Below are 16,900 nucleotides of genomic sequence, written 5' to 3' on the forward strand. Positions count from 1 at the left end.
GGCACCTGTAAGATGTCAAGGAGATGTCCATTAGGAGTCAAGGAAATGTCCATTAGTCTGGCAGCTGGATGCATGCATATGCAATTTAGGAGACAAGTTTAAACTTGAAGGTGCAATGCTGACTTTATTTCACTTCATTTTTACTGTAAAATATTTATAAGTGAGGCTAATTTTGAGATACTTTTCTTCTGTGTGGAAATTCTTTAGTGATATGTTGGGGTATAGTTATTTCCTCCAGAACATCGTTTCCGTTAAAGCCATGGACTCATTCAATTAAGACTGTACTGTCTACATAAATGTGATTGATTGGCTTGACAGGATTCTGGTTCCATGTAATTTTGTTTATAATAAGTAAAAAAAAAATATAAACACATCAACCTAGCCTATATATTTTACTGTATTCTGCTTCATCATTAATCATGGTGGTAACCTAAGAAAGAAAAAAAAAAAGTGGTTTGGAAGAGAACTCCTGAATGGCAATCTGCGATGTCCATTCATTTACTTTAGGGAAAAAAAAATATGGTCTTAGAAATTGACTTTGCTGTTACATTCTGCAGTCCTATAAATCACTTTCTCTGGTGCATGAACAATTAAAGAGAGCAATCCATACATTTCTGAACTTGTTAACATTTTTGAAACCAAACCAGATACAAGACATGACATTTTCCCGTTGCTGTCTGGAATTTCCATGCCCAGCGTCTGGGCTCATTCTGTTCCATTATTTACTTTGGCTCCAGTGCTTGGCTTCTTCTTTCAAGTTGTTTGCTTCCAGTGTTTACAGAAGTGGATTCCCACAACCAAAGAAAGAGGGGATAATGAGTCAGTCTGGAAGTGCTATTTTTGTTTTCATGGCCTAGGAGTAGTTCACCGTAATTAGTGGTGTTTTGTGAAGGAAGAGAACTCCTAGGCAATGTCAATTACTCGCCTCTTCTCAGTAGACACACACAAAACACAAATGTGCACCAGCACACACACCCCTTTGGCTGTATGTTAGGATAACCCTGTTTCTGAATTCTATTGTAAGAAGGTAGACTACAGTTTTAATAAAATATGGTGCATGTGAATGCCATGAGAATTCTGGATTGCTAAATTGAGACTACGTGGTCTATGTGCTTGTGATTCTCTGCCTTAAGAAGATTAAAAAAATAAACCTTTGTTGCTTTCATGGTGAGCATTAAAAAACGAAAAAGCATGTGAGAGTCTTTTCTACCATTCTTCCATATTGCTTTTTGCTCTCTAGTTATGATGTTTTGAGTAAGTGTTAGACTGATACAAGACTTGGCCTAAATTGTGCTGTTGTGTGTGTGTGTGGTTTTGGCACTTGTGCGTTCAGTTGTTTGTCTTAAGTGTGTGGTTTTTGATGCCACACTAGCATCTGTTGCTGCGGCAGATCATGTACTTACCCAAGGACATTCAAATGGGGTACAGAATTCAGACTTTTTTTAATAAGAAAATTTTAATAGGAACATAATGAATGTCGATTGAATGATAGGAGTGAAAACCTCCATGATTATTTTCACTATAAGAACTATGTTAAGAAATAATGAAAAAAAAACATAAATTCATGTGTGCTCTCTCTCTCTCTTTAACCATTTCCACCATTAGACTTTGCCTTGGCAGAAATGTATTGCCAGGTTAAAATGATGGGCTCTGGATTCCCATCTCAGAACCATCATTTTCAAACTATGTGGTGTTAGACAAATTATTAAACTTCTCTAAGCATTTGTTCCTTTGTAAAATCATTAGCCCAAATAAATCTTGTTGAATTAATTGAGATAGTGTATGGAAAGCTTTCAGTGTCTGTATGCAGTAAGTATATTATAAAGATAACCTATTATTGTTGTTGTTGTTACTGTTATTATTACATCTGTTACTTTGGCCTATATCTGACTTTCTGTCTACCCAAGATTGCCCCCTAGATTGCTTTTTATAATACAGATTCACTGCTGTCTTAGAGGGTTTTAATAGAATCATTGCCCCTAGGCATTGGACTTTACCTGTGGTCTCTCGGGCCTTTGCTTCTACCCTCTCATCCTACTGAGCCCATTAATTCCCTAAATGGACCCCCAACCCATCTTTTTTTTTAATTTTTTTTTGTGGGTCTGGGGATGGAACCCAGGGGCATTCGACCTCCAAGCTACACCCCCTGCCCAATTTTTTATTCTTTATTTTGAAACAGGGTCTCACTGAATTGCAGAGCGCCTCACTAAGCAGCTGAGGCTGTCCACGAACCGTGAACCTCCTGTCTCAGCCTCCCGAATGCTGGGATTACAAGCGTGCGCCACCATGCCCGGCTTCCAAGCCATCTTTGATTCTTTGGAAACTTTTGATATTACTTTAAAGCTACCCTTTCCCCTCCCCACCACCCCTCAGCACTGCATTTATTCATGCAGCAGAATTGATTGGTTTGAGTCACTGTTAGAAAGTGAGCTAAGGTCTGGACCCAGCGGCCATGCAATTCACAGCTGCTTTTCTTCCTCGGGCCAAACTGAAAGTTATCTTTAAGAATCTGCCTTGTCTTCTGAAGGTCTACTGTTTCCATTTCTGACCAAATTTAACTTTAGTCTTTTTTTTTTCTTCCTCTCTCCTCTTTTTATTTCTCTTTTCCATTACACTACATTCCACAAGATGTGGACGAGTGCCTAGAACCAAACATCTGTGCAAATGGTTCTTGTTCCAACCTCGAAGGCTCCTACATGTGTTCCTGTCACAAGGGCTACAGCCCCACGCCAGACCACAGACACTGTCAAGGTACGTGTTGGGGCCGGAGTTCCCACTGTAGTTGAACTTCATTTCAGAATAGATTACGGCGACGAGCTTTAGAAAAGGGAACCATGTTGCCTGTGTTTGTGTTTTGACTGAGCTACTTGGGGCATGTTTTATTGGTATCCTTGAAATGTACTCCTCATTATAGTTAAATACAAAAAAGATCTGTATACAAAAAGGAAAAAGCATATTTTTAGAGAATGCCTGGAAACTACAAATTTATCAATTTAAGTTTTTTATTATAAAAGTGATACATGCAATTTCACAACTCTGACTATATTAAAAACCATTATATTGTGTAGGAGAACTATATGGCATATGAATTATTTCTCAGTAAAACTGCTGTTAAGAAACCAACATCCAGCTTGGTGCAGTGGTACATGCCTGTAATCCCAATAGTCAGGAAGCTGAGACAGGAGGATTGCAGTTTCAGGACCAGCCTCAGCCACTTAGTGAAACAGTCACGAACCTAACACGACTCTATTTCAAGGCAAAAATTCAAAAGGCTAAGAGTATAGCTCAATGGTAGAATGCCCCTGGTTTTAATACCTAAGTACACACATGAAACTAACATCAACTCATTTTATAAACTTCAGCAAATGCAGATTATTATTATTTTTTTGGCACTGGGGATTGAACCCAGAGCATTCTACCTTTGAGCTACTATTTTTCTCCTTTATTTTGAAACAGGGTCTTACTAAGTTGCAGAGGGCCGCACTGAGTAGCTGAGGCTGGCTATGAACCTGCAATCCTTCTGTCTCAGCCTCCCAAGTACTGGGATTACAAGCATGTGCCACCAAGCCTGGCTTGCAAATGCAGATTTTAAAGAAGATTTTAATCTCCATAGTCTTATTCACAAATATATGTATCTCACAAATATTTGTATAAATGACATGCAGTGTTCATCTTTTGCTTTTTGTCATTTGCATATTATAAGCATTTTATATCCCACCGATAACTCTTCAGTATTATTTTTATTTTTTATTTTTTGGTGGTACTGGGGTTCCTGGAAGCCCTTCTACCTCCAGGCTACACTCCCAGACCTATTTTATACTTTTTATTTGGAAACAGAGTCTCTTAAGCCAGCGCGGCTGGCTTTGAACCTGTGCAATCCTCCTGTCTCCGCCTCCCAAGCGCGGGGATTACAAGGGTTCGCCACCACGCCTGGCTTCAGTATTATTTTTAAACACTGCATAATATTCCAATGTATTGCTATGTCACAGTTTTCTTGGTGCTTTTTAGATGTTGGACAAATACAGTTTTTTCTAACTTCTCATTTTTATATGAAAAAAATTTCTTTTCATAATTCTTAAAGCATTTGGTCTTTTGCTATAATCAGTTCTATGGGTTGTAACCTTTCTTCCACTGCTTTTATACTAAAGCATATTCCTTCAAAGGGTAAAAAGAGAAAATACATAAAACTTTCTTCTTTCTTAAGTACATGTCTTGTTTTTTTGTTTTGTTTTTTGTTTTTGTTTTTGTTTTTGTTTTTGGTGGTACTGGGGTTTCTGGAAACCCTTCTACCTCCAGGCTACACTCCAGACCCGTTTTTATATTTTTTATTTGGAAACAGGGTCTCTTTAGCCAGTGAGTCTGGCTTTGAACCTGCATGAACCTCCTGTCTCCGCCTCCCAAGCACGGGGATTATAAGTGTGCACCACCATGCCTGGACATGTCTTATTTTAAGTGGAATAGTTAGGGTGTTACTTTCTCACTGAATATCTACATGTCCTGTGAGATTTGGAGTGTCTTCCTCTGGTGGTAGGGAATTCAAATGCATCTGAATCTGGTGGCTTTCTCCTTTTGTACAGTGCAATACCAGCCATTCCCAGGGAAACATCTAAAATAGACACAGCTCCATTTCCCCTGGTCCTTTTGCTCCTGGCCATACCCACAGCTTTCCTGCTGACTACTTAAGCCATGCATCTCCTCAGACCCAATTAAACATGAGAATCACCTAAAAGGCATTATTTCTTCCCCATACACCAGGTTAATGGTCGGTGAAATATCAAGCCCTCCAAGTTCTTGTTACCTTTCATTTAATTGCTATGTCTAGTTTATAGCCCCATCCCGTCACTGTGTCTTCCTCTTTCCCAGCCTGCCTGATTCTTTTCATGTGCTTATTGGAGAAAGCTCTTGTGAGCTGCCCCCCTACACCATCACCTATTTCACATTTACTTCTCATGGTCACATTGGTCAGCTTATATTCTCTGACCCATCCGTGTCGTTGTCACAGCTGGCCTCTGCATATTCTGTGCTTTTTTTGACCCAGGCACTTGCTTATGGGCGTCTTACTTTGCACAGCCATCTTCTTTTTCCTTACTGTTTCCCTAAATTTGTGTCTCTTTCTGTGGTTTGTATGTAGTCTGCAGTATACAATCTCAGATTCCCAGACTTCATGTCATTTTACCATCAGAGGACTAGACTCTTCAGGGATAACGTATAACATGGACAACATGTCAAGTGAATCACTCATTACCACTGCCAGCTTTCAACCAGTGCCACACAAGTTAAGCCTGCTGCCCTTTGGTAGGTCTCCTGGAGCTTTGGAATTAATGCCACCACCATCAGCTGATGCCACCCCTTGGGATGCCGGTTTCCAGTCACTTGTGGCATTCTGTGGGTGCCTTAGTCAACATTCTCACTGCTGTAATCCAAAACAGCTGACCACACAACTTAAAGGAAAGAATGCTCACGGTTTTTGGAGATTTCAGAGTTCTGTCCATGTGAGGCAAGGTCTATGGAGCTCAGGGCATGGCGGTGGGAAGCAGAGAGAACAAGGCTTTGCTCTCATATCACATAGGCTGGAAGCAAGAGAGCCAGTAATCAAGGGGATTCAAAGACAAAGCACAGTCCCTAAGGTCACACACCCCCAAGGACCCACCTTCTCCAGTTATAATCTACTATCATACTCTACTAGCCTAGGTTACCACCCAGTAAGTCCATCACAATGGAGTTATCCATTGATGAGATCAAAACCCTTATGATTTAATTATATCAACTCTGAAAATTAATACATGAGCTTGTCAGGGGATATTTTATATCTAAGTGTAACATTTGGGTTGCACACTGTGGGTGCTTTGCTAACCTGCAAGTGCTACTGGGAGTTTATAATCTCTCAGAGAATTTTACTCACTAGAAGAAATAAAAAATCTACAACAGATAATTAGAGATAACAAAATATAACAAAAGGCAGTCTACCTACCTTCACCAAGTGATGAATGAAAGTTCTCATCACTGTTGATATCTCACCATTGATGTCCTGTATCATGCACACCTGATGGGTGATGGCTAGAGCACTCCATCTCCATGTTGTCCTTTCCCAAAACCCATGACCCAAATCTGACCTTGAGAAGACATCACACAGATACTTACTGGGATGTTCTGAAGGCTTCTGGCCTCCACTCCTTAAGGAAATTAAGGTCACAAAAAACAGGGAGACTGTCTAAGGAGACAAAACAATTGAATACTACATTGAACCCTGGAGTGTATCCCAGAACAGAAAGAGGACATGATAGGAAAAACTTGTGAATTACAAATAAAGCCAAGCTTAATTTAAAAAAAAAAAAAGCTTGGGGTATAGGGCAGTAATAGAGAATATGTTTCATGGGCATGGGGCCCTGATTTCAGTCCCTAGCACTGCAAACAAACAAAAAACCCAAATAAAACAAGAAGTATAGGAAGTTTATGAAGTCCTAGCTCTGAAACTTTGAATCTGTATGAGCTTGGATAAATTATCTTATTTCCCCTAAGCCCCACTTTTCTCATCTGCAAAAAAAAAAAAAAAAAAAGGAGCAATAGTGATACCTACTAGAATAGTGATACGACTAGGAGGGTCGTGTGAGTTGGTACCTGGATGAGGTAGTTCATGGAGAATGAATTAACACAGGGGGAGAGTCTGACACAGCGGTGCTGGGGCTCTTTGTGAGATTAGAGGCATGAACAAACTTTGCTAAAGCCAGGAAACGTGACCATTTTTGCTCATGTGCCTTTGGGAAAGCTTCACAGAGGTGTTGCTGCTTGAATTTAGCCTTAAAATGTTGACTACCAGGGAAGACAGGCTTAGAAGCACAGGAAACAGTGCACGCCAAAGCTAGAGGTGAAAAGGGATGCTGTCCCCCCACCTGACATTTCGCCTTACTCTCTGATTCCAATGAGATGCAGGCACAATATTATATTTTGTCATATGGGGCAGGATGAGGCAAAATCCCAGTCTCCCATGTTGGAAACCTGCATATGAACTAATCGGTTTCCTTACTCCCCAGCCAAAGTATTTCCTTTCTACAGCAATAACATCTTTTATTTAGTTTTCTCATAATCTTTTGCTACATCACAGCAGTTCAGGGATGTCAAATTTAGCTCGGATTGTAAAGCTGTCACTTTTCCAATAGCCCAGTGACCCTACCACTCTTGCCTCAAAAGTCCTTAATATTGCCTCTGTCTTCACCTTATTAAATGTACTGACAACTTTTTTCAGGTAGTAAACACATTACCTGACATATTAATGCAGCACTTCTTTCTCTTGGCATTATTTTAGCATAGTCTGTCCTCAATTGATAAATATCTAGAGTTAGTTTCAATTTTCATTCCAAGCTGGGTTCATCCCAGTAACATGTAAAATTGCCTTAAAGAAATAGGGAGATAATGCTTTCTATTCATCACCTGGCACAAAAGGAAGAAGATGTTTGTTCTGCATGTCTGTTTTATTAGAATGCTTTTATTTGCCCCAGAAATTCCATCCCTCATTGGAAAAGAAAAATGTTTTTCTCTCTGCCATTAAGCAGCCTCTGTTCCCCTTGGATATTTTAAAGATCCAAAAATCACCTTGTTCAAGATAACTACTGCCTCAAGTTATCTCAAGTGTGTGTGTCATTACTTAACAATAAATTATTTCTGACAGTCTTCCCAACATAAAGGAGTAACTTATGTAAGAAGTCTGGCGTCTCCTAACACTACTTGGAATGGAGGGTACGTCCTTGCTGTAAACATCTTCACAAGGGTATACTCCATTTTTTGTCTTCTATGAGAAAATCAGGAAGAGTCCAAAGCATTAGAAGTGTTGTCAGACATTATGTGAGATCTGGACCAGCTAGAGACCTGTTGTTGATCTTCAGTTCATGAACTGATGCCCCAAGTGTTTTATAGGATGTGCCGAAAGAAAATATAATGTGCTGCTCTCTGCTGCCAACCACTCTTAATGTGAGCAGACTCAGAGCATTGGAAAGGTGTCAAGTAATACCTAAGATGAAAATTGAATTAACTATTAAGTTTCTCTATGGACAAAATGGCAGCCAAGAAGTATTCATAAGTAAAAGGGACCAAGAACACAGCCAGTGAAGCAATAAGTTTTTAGCCAACTAAAGTGTAATGAAAAATTAAATAAAGTAAGAAAAATTTTGAAGTTGAATTACTTTAATAATTTGTGTGACCTATTTCAGAAAATGTAATTTCTTAACCCCTCATATAAATCAGGATAAAATTTAAAAAATTAATGTCTCATTAGATATTAGGAAAGAAATGTAGTTTTGCTCAGGGAAGAGGTAATTATCAATGATATTTGAAGGAAAGGATAGGACATTTAATGAGTTTTCCTGGCAAAAACTTCCAAATACATTTTTATTTTTATTTATTTTTTTACTGGTGCACTGTATTCATACATCATAGTGGGATAAAAAAAAAAAAAACTTTTGTAGAGATACATGCACACATTACCCAGTTAGCCCCTACCCGATCCCCACCCCATTCTCTCCCCATCCCTCCTTCCCATGCTTGGCTTAGTGGTTGACATCTAGTATTATAGCAATTTATCCAAAATTAAAAATGATAATTTCACATAACAGTTTCGTTTGTCTGATACCAAGCTTTTGATGACTTAAAGATAACATTTCAATGTTTCTTTTTGCTTTCTTTCTTACCAGAGAAAATTTTTCTTTTTTTTTAGGTGAAACTATCATACATTTATTTATTTATTTTTCAGAAAAAATCTACCCTAATATGGAATATGGACTCTAGATACCCAAAATGATTTCGAAAAAGAACAAAGCTAGATGTATATTTTCTGATTTCAAACCATAATAATTGAAACAGTGTAGTACTGTTCTAAAGGCAGATATATAAACCATTGGAGTTAAATAAAAGCCTAGAGATAAATTCTTCCATATATTGTCAAGTTATTTTTGACAAGGTTTCCACGAGCATTTGGTGGAGGAAATAATAATCTTTTAACTAAATATTGTTGAAAAATAATAATTACATGGAAAAGAATAAAATTGGACCCTTACCTAACACCATATACAAATATTAACTCAAAATAGATAAAAGACCTAAATATAAATCTTAAGACTATAAACTTTTAGAAGAAAATCTGGGTCATAAAACCTCACAACATTGAAATTGGCAGTGATTTCTTGGATATGATTTCAATGGCACACGCAACAGAAGGGTATACAAACTCCCTAAAATATATATATATATAATATCCAAAGACAATGTAAACAGAGTTAAAAGTTACTGATAGAATGGGATAAAATATTTCCAAATGCTATATCTGAAGGTATATTAATATTCCAACTAGAAATCCTAAAAATTAGCAACAATAAAAGCAAACAATACAATTTAGAGATAGGTAAAAGACTAACATAAATAATGAATCTCCACAGATAACCAATCTTAGTTGTCTGCTGGATGGAAAATCTTGTTTCTCTGGTTCTGGTGTGTGTTACCTATTTCTTCTTTGTAGTTAATCTCTTTGAGTATTTTCTCTAGCTCTGGTTTTGAAGACAAACTCCTTCAGTTTCTGTTTGTCATGGAAGCTTCTTATTTCTCCATCTAATTTGATAGAAAGTTTTGCTGGGTAGGAAATTTTTGGCTGGAAGTTTTTTTCTTTCAGAGTTTGGAATATGTTACTCCAAGCCCTTCTGGCTCTCATGACTTGGTTTGGGAAGTCTGGAGTGATTCTAATTGGTTTGCCTCTGAATGTCACTTGGCCCTTTGTTTTTGTTGCCTTTAAGATTCTCTGCTTGGCTTCCACAGTGGTCATTTTGACAATTATGTGGCGTGGGAATCCTCTTCTCCGATCCTGCCTAAAGGGAGTTCTATAAGTTTCCTGGACCTTTGTATCAACCTCTTGCTCTATGTTTGGAAAATTTTCTGCTATTACTTCCTTGAAGAGATTGTTGATCCTTTTGGTTTCACCTTCTTTTCCCTCCTCTATTCCAATTATTCTTAGGTTAGCTATCTTAAAATGGACCCATATTTCTTCAATGTCAGATTCCTGCTGTCGGATATATTTTTTTAAATTAGAAACTATGCATTCATTTTTGGAGTGCTCATCTTCTAGGAGCGAGATTCTAATCTCCATGTGGTCTAATCAGTTTTTTGTACTTTGAATTGAGGCCTTTACTTCACTAATTGCATCCTTTATCTTTTTTTGGTTCTCTCTGAATTCTTTTCGAAACACCTCTATTATTTCTACAGTTATTTTCCTGATTTGATCTTCTAGAAATTTCTGAATTTCTGTTTTATCAGGTTCTGATATTGTGGGATTGTGGGCATTCATTGCTCCATTGTTATTCCTCTTTCCCATGATTTCGGGAGTTTGTGCCTTCTCTGGGTTCTTCCCTTGGGTCACTACATCTTCACTTAAGGTGCTCTGGATCTCGAGTCTGTGGTATCTCAGTCCCCACTACTCCTTTACTGGGTTGTATCGCAGAGTCTCAGACCCTGGGAGTAAATCGAGGCTGCTTTAGACGATGGGGGGTACCAGGTTGGGCGTTCTCCTATGGTGTGATATCTCTGCCACCGCCACTCCCCCACTGGGTCAAGTCCCTGGGAGTGCAGTACTGGGATTTCTCCTCTAGGGGCCACAGTTTGACTCACTGTTGTTGAGTGCACTGATGGAGCTGTAGTGGACTCGGTGGATTCGCTGCTGTTGCCGCCGGTGGCAATATGGTGCTGCTGCCATGCCCTCAGCCATGAGGCTGGCGTATTTGTTCTCTGTTTTTGAGCTCCACTCTGAGTCCCTGCAGGGTGTGCTGAGCCCAGCCCCTGGGAGCTTTAGATGCTCCCTGCGCCAAAAAATCTGCCGAGTTCCGCCCGGCTGTTCCGCAGTGGCTCACCTTGGCTCGCTGTCCGCCGCTCTTCTCTGGAGCCTGGTGGGCTGTTGAGTATATTGGTCTGGTGCCGTCTCTGGTGAACTCGCCGCTGCCACCGGCAGTAAGGCGCTGCTGCCATGTCCTCAGGCATGAGGTCGGCGTATCTCCTCTGTGGCTCTGGGCTTTGTTCTGAGTCCCCCTCCTCTCTGGAGCCTGGTGCTGCAAGGGAAGATGGCGCCCGCGCCGTTTCGTGCCACGGCTCCGGCACAGCACTGCAGTCTGGTTTCTTTCTGGTGTCTCGTTTTTCCAGCCCTCTTTTTCTCTGTCCCTTGTAATTACATTTTTTGTTTCTCTGCTGATGGTGTTTTCTGGCTATGAAAGACGCTGATTTTGTGGTAATAGAGATTGGTTGTTAGCAGGGCTCGTAAGCCCCGCTTTTCTCTGTCGCCATCTTCCCGGAATTCCCAAAAGTCATTATGTCAACAATCCCTCCAGCAACCTCCTGAGACCCTGGTCATCCTCGAAGATGATTTCGGCTGGGATTTCCTTGCGGATGATCTTGCCAAAGATCATGTCGCCGCTAGGGTGTGCAACCTGAGCCTTGGCGATCTCGTCTGCCATTGCGGCCTCGCTCCTCCCACGCGGCCCGGCGGGAAGTGCGGAGCGTGGAGGTGCCAGCAGAGGGCACACGTACGGCCAGGGCCGCTCGTGGCTTCTGCCCAAATACATTTTTAAAATAATTTTATTAATTTGAGGGCAAGAAAATTGTTATTTTAACATACTACATTAATTAATTTACAGGGTATAGTTTATGTTTTTTTTTTTTTTTTTTACAGAACTGGGGTTTGAACTCAGTGGCATTCTATGTCTGAGCTACACCTCCCAGTTCTTTTTTTTTTTTTTTTTTCTTCCTTATTTTGAAATAGGGTCTCACTAAGTTGTGACGGGCCTAAGTAACTGAGGCTGGTCACAAACCTATGGTCCTCCTTTCTCAGCCTCCCAAGGACTGGGATTACAAGTATAGCCACCATGCTTGGCTATTTTTATGCTTTTATTGGTACATTATAGTCTCACATCATAATGTAAATCATAGTAACACATACATATACATGGCACTTGTTGAACTTTCCCCTGGCTTCTTCCCCACTCCCCTTTCTCATACAAGATACTGAGATGGGCACTGGTATTCTCACACATGTATATAATGCCAGGGGAAGGATACGATATTTTTAGAAAAAAAAAACAACAGTCAGACATCAATCTTTAAGATAAACTTTCTTTAAAATACACTGTGCCCATTTATTTTTCCTCCTATTATTTATTTATTAGAGGAAGGAAGATTTATTTGCTCTTAGTTTTTTGGAGATTCTGGGCTCAGTCCACTCAGGAGATGGGAGCCTGAAGCAGGGAGAAGGAAAGGGAGAGGGGGTGTTAGAGTTAACTATAGGGTTTCTTTCTCTTTCCCAAGTACAGGGCTAATGTGTTTTGCATTATTCCTTCTTCTAATCCTTAAAAGCCTGTGGTTCAGGTGGTACAGACAATCCTACCATGTTTTAGCAATCAGAAATTGACTCTTTTGCAGAACATGCTAAGGCTGTGTCTGCATAAACAAGGCAAGACAGGACCTCTAACTCAGGCTGGCCGACCTCAAACTAGACAAAAACACTTAGAAAACTAACTGCGCTTCTACCAGGGCATTCAAGTTATGGATGAAGCCAGCCTTTTCCTTCAGTTGTGTAACTCTATTTGCATGACATCTCCTAGAACACTTACAAAGAATGATATTCTTCCCAATCAGTAATTTTGTCTTCAGTTAAGATGTTTTTTTAAGAATTCCTCCCTTAGTCACAAAAAAGAAGAAATCGGATGCTTTCCCTAATATGCGAAAGCTAGGGAGAAATGGGTAACAGGAGGAACTGTAGATAAAGGAGATCCTATAGAGGAGCAAATAAGGCAGCTTAACTGAGGGGATGAGAAGGGGGAAGAGGAAACTCTCTAAAGCACATGATGTACTTAAACAAACATATCAAAGTCAATCAATCACTAGGCCAAGCATGGGAAGGAGGGATGGAGAGGGAATGGGTTGGGGATCGAATAAGGGCTAATTGGATGATGTGTGCATGTATGTCTCCACAAGTCTTTTATCCCATTAAGATGTATGACTACAGTGCACCCATAAAAAACTTAAAAATTAAAAAAAAATAAAAAGGGTAAAAAAAATTCTCCCTTATGACTTTCTCCTTTGGTATTCCATCAACCACCATAACATTTCCCTTTCTCCTGGCTTTCCTCCTCACCTGGAGAAGAAGCTCTGTGTTTTTTAATGTAACTCTTCTTCTAAATAAAGTAGAAATGTCTTTTTACTTTTATTACTATTTATTTATTTATTTATTTATTTATTTATTTATTTATTTATTTTGCTGTCCTGGGTATGGAACCCAGGAGCATTCCACTTTTGAGCTATACCCCCAGCTCTATTTTTTTAATTCTTAGTTTTTTAATTCTTTGTTTTAATTCTTTGTTTTTTTAATTCTTTTGTTTTTAATTCTTCTCACTGAGTTGCAAAGGGCCTCACTAAGTAGCTGAGGCTGACAGTGAACTGTGACCCTCCTGTCTCAGCCTCCCAAATGCTGGGATTATACATGTGCGCCACCACACCCAGCTCTTTTTCCTTTCATAACCTTTTCCTTTTATAACTGGCCATATTTTGGTTTGGGAGGATGAAGGAGAGTGGAACTTGAACCAAGGGCATTATGCCTCTGAGCTAGACCCCCAGCCAAATTTTTATTTTTATTTTTCAAACAAGATCTCATTAAGTTGCTAAGATTCTCACTGGTTGCTGAGACTGGCCTCTAACCTTTGATCCTCCTGCCGCAGCCTCCCAAATTCTGGGATTACAGGCACATACTACCATGCTCAGCTTAATTTGTTTTGTTTTGTTTTTTAAGTGTTTGGCAGTTTTATTTCTGTCTTCTTCATGCAACTCAACAGGTCCACACACTTTCTGGCAGCTATTGTTTTGTACTTAAGTTTATGCCTTCTCTTTTCAACTCTAAACAATTTTATGTTGTATTTCTGCTGTAGCCAAAGTATGGGAGAGATGGTCAGGAGCTTGATGTTACATTATAAGCAGCTTTTACTTGTGGACTTCTGTCTAGTCATTAAAATTTCTACATTAAGCATACTATGATTGATAAGGGAACATCAGTAGGCTGGCACATACTAAAGTTGATGATAGGTTGAGCATGGTGGTGCACGCTTATAATCCCAGTACTTGGAGGCTAAGATAGGAGGATCTCAGGTTTGTGGCCAGCCTCAGCTACTTAGTAAGGCCTCTGCAACTTAGTGACACCCTGTTTCAAAATAAAAAATAAAAAATAGGGCTGGGGGTATAGCTCAGAGGTAGAATGATCCTGGGTTCAATCCCTGGTACTGCAATACATACATACATACGTATGATTATGGTTCACATAAAAAGTGCTACTATTTTTTTTTTTTGGTGGTACTGGGGTTCCTGGAAGCCCTTCTACTTCTGGGCTACACTCCCAGACCTATTTTTACATTTTTATTTGGAAACAGGGTCTCCTAAGCCAGCGCGCGCAGCTGGCTTCGAACCTGCGCGATCCTCCTGTCTCTGCCTCCCAAGCGCGGGGATTACAAGCGTGCGCCACCACGCCCGGCCTAAGTGCTACTATTTTTGTAACAGTAACCCTGGGATGTATTGCAGAGAGCACTACATCTCCTGGAGTTGTCTCTATCAAAATAATTATTGTTGTGTTAACAGATATTGATGAATGTCAACAAGGGAATCTCTGCATGAACGGGCAGTGCAAAAACACAGACGGCTCCTTCCGATGCACCTGTGGCCAGGGCTACCAGCTGTCAGCAGCTAAGGACCAGTGCGAAGGTAGGAGTGTGGCATTGAAACTACTAAAATTTCTGCAGAAGGCACCTAGGCTGAAAAATTGTTCAGTCAACAGAGGGAGGGTGCCTTTTAGACATTGCCTTGGCAAAAGCTTCATAGTTCTGGAAGGCCAGAGACTTAAACATAAGTCAGGAAAGTCAGTAAAATAAAATGGAAGAAAGTTAAATCTGAAAAATAAGGCATTGGCAATCAGTAGCTAAGCATTTATATTAGAAAAATTAATGGCTTTGTACATAATTCTTTTCTACAGAAATCCATTAAAACATTTAAATTTATTTAAGAGTTTTATGTATTGATATTTTAACAATTTTGAAGTTCTTTGGTATTGACTTATAATATGCCGTGAAACATTAAATGTTCATAATTTTGGTGTGTATTTTGCTTTTTAAAAAATTTGCCTTTCTTTGTTAATAACTCTGAAGACTTTTAGTAAGACTGAACTAATGTCTCCCCTACTCTAAGAGATAAATCTTGATATAGACAATAGTAGGATTTTAGACTTACTCCAGTTGACATTTTTGAATTTTATTTATTTATTTTTATTTTTTTTTAATTTTTATTGGTGCATTGTAATCATACATCACATTGGAACACAAGTCTTGAGAGGATATACAAGCACACATCATCCAATTAGCCCTCATCCAGTCCCCATCCCATTCCCTCCCCCTGCCTCAATCCCATGCTTGTTTGGTGATTAACTTTGATACATATGTTTATGTACCTCCTGCGTTTTAAAGAGGCTCCATCCTCCCCTATTCCATACCCTCTGATTGGTCACATTAGTTGCTTCACTATAGGGCCCTTTCTATAGCTCGACCACTTCATGTTGTCCCTTTCCTCCTAGTTATTGCTGATTAGGGGAAGCATCTGGTTTTTATTTTCTGTGATATTTCTCTGTGCATGCCACGTTGCAAATACCGATCCCACTCTTGACGGCCCCAGTTGTGGCCTGGCTACCCGGTGGACTGATCCAGACCTCGCTGGCTCAAGCAGCAGCCTTGCCTCATGGGAGGCCCCGATTCTGGTCTCGCTGGCCCGGACACTGGCCTAACCCCTCAACAGGCTCCGATCCCAGCCTCAGAGGCCCCAGCATGGGTCTTGTCTCACGGCAGGCTCCGATGCCAGCTCCAGCACCGGCCTAACCCCTCAGCATTTTTGAATTTTAGACAGAAATACATCATTTTCCAATACATTTATGCTCCCCAAATGTGAAAAATTATACCACTGTGACAAGCACATATGCCCAAAATCATAGAAAAGAAATATTATTTCTTAAGAACAGAACCTATACCAGTTGTTTTATTGTAAGGAATTAAATCATATCCTTATTGACGTGTTGGCCTTGAATACTCAGTGAGCAAAATGTCTCTTGAAATAGTGCCATAAAGGCAAGAGTGAATAGCCAGGCATGATGGCGCATGCCTGTAATCCCAGTACTTGGGAGGCTGGGACAAGAGGATCACAGATCCAAGACCATCCCTAGTTACTCAGTGAGACCCTGCTTCAAAATAAAAAATAAAATAGGGCTGGGGTGGTGCCTGGAGGTAAAATGCCCCTGTGTTTAATCCCTAGTACCAAAATAAATAAATAAATGAAGAAGATAGAGGAAGACGAGGAGGAGGAATGTATGAGGATAATTACAAATGAACCTACCATTATATCCTAACCTTCTTGTCACCTCTTTCTAGGACCTAGAAGGTCATTAGCATACCTAATCTGGAAGTGAAGAATGATAGGACACAAATATTATATGTACATTCACAGATAAATTAAGTAACTTGTTCTAGATTTTTATGAATCATTCCCCTGGTTTATATCTTTATTATATGACTCCTGGCTCCAGGTACCTCAGCGTTTAATTCATACTTATTTGTATGCACAGAAAACTACAAATGAATAAATAAGAGGTTCTACACATGATATAATAGGGCTACCATATTCATTGTCACTATCAATGACAAGGCAGATACAGGTAGAATTGCCTACCTCATTATCAATAGAGCAAAACTATTTTAGGTGCTAAATGCTGTGACCATCAAACTGTTATGACCAGAGTGGGCAAGAACAGTGATCTGACGTGCAAGCTAAATCTTACAGAAGCATGTTGACAGAGGTA

General features: G+C 39.8%; 1 protein-coding gene across 24 annotated transcripts in view; it reads left to right on the plus strand.

Moving 5' to 3' along the window:
* Positions 1–16,900, plus strand: part of LTBP1 (latent transforming growth factor beta binding protein 1) — a gene marked incomplete at both ends in the record, with an annotated part of 441,497 nt that overhangs the window by 331,365 nt on the left and 93,232 nt on the right. For all 24 annotated transcript variants that reach the window (XM_080711765.1, XM_080711776.1, XM_080711766.1 and 21 more), the window contains 2 exons: positions 2,629–2,751; positions 14,644–14,766. In XM_080711765.1, the coding sequence (XP_080567891.1) occupies positions 2,629–2,751; positions 14,644–14,766 (246 nt within the window). The remainder of the gene's footprint in view (positions 1–2,628; positions 2,752–14,643; positions 14,767–16,900) is intronic.

Source organism: Muscardinus avellanarius, assembly GCF_963383645.1.
Source record: "Muscardinus avellanarius genome assembly, chromosome: 15".
Classification (NCBI taxonomy): domain Eukaryota; kingdom Metazoa; phylum Chordata; class Mammalia; order Rodentia; family Gliridae; genus Muscardinus; species Muscardinus avellanarius.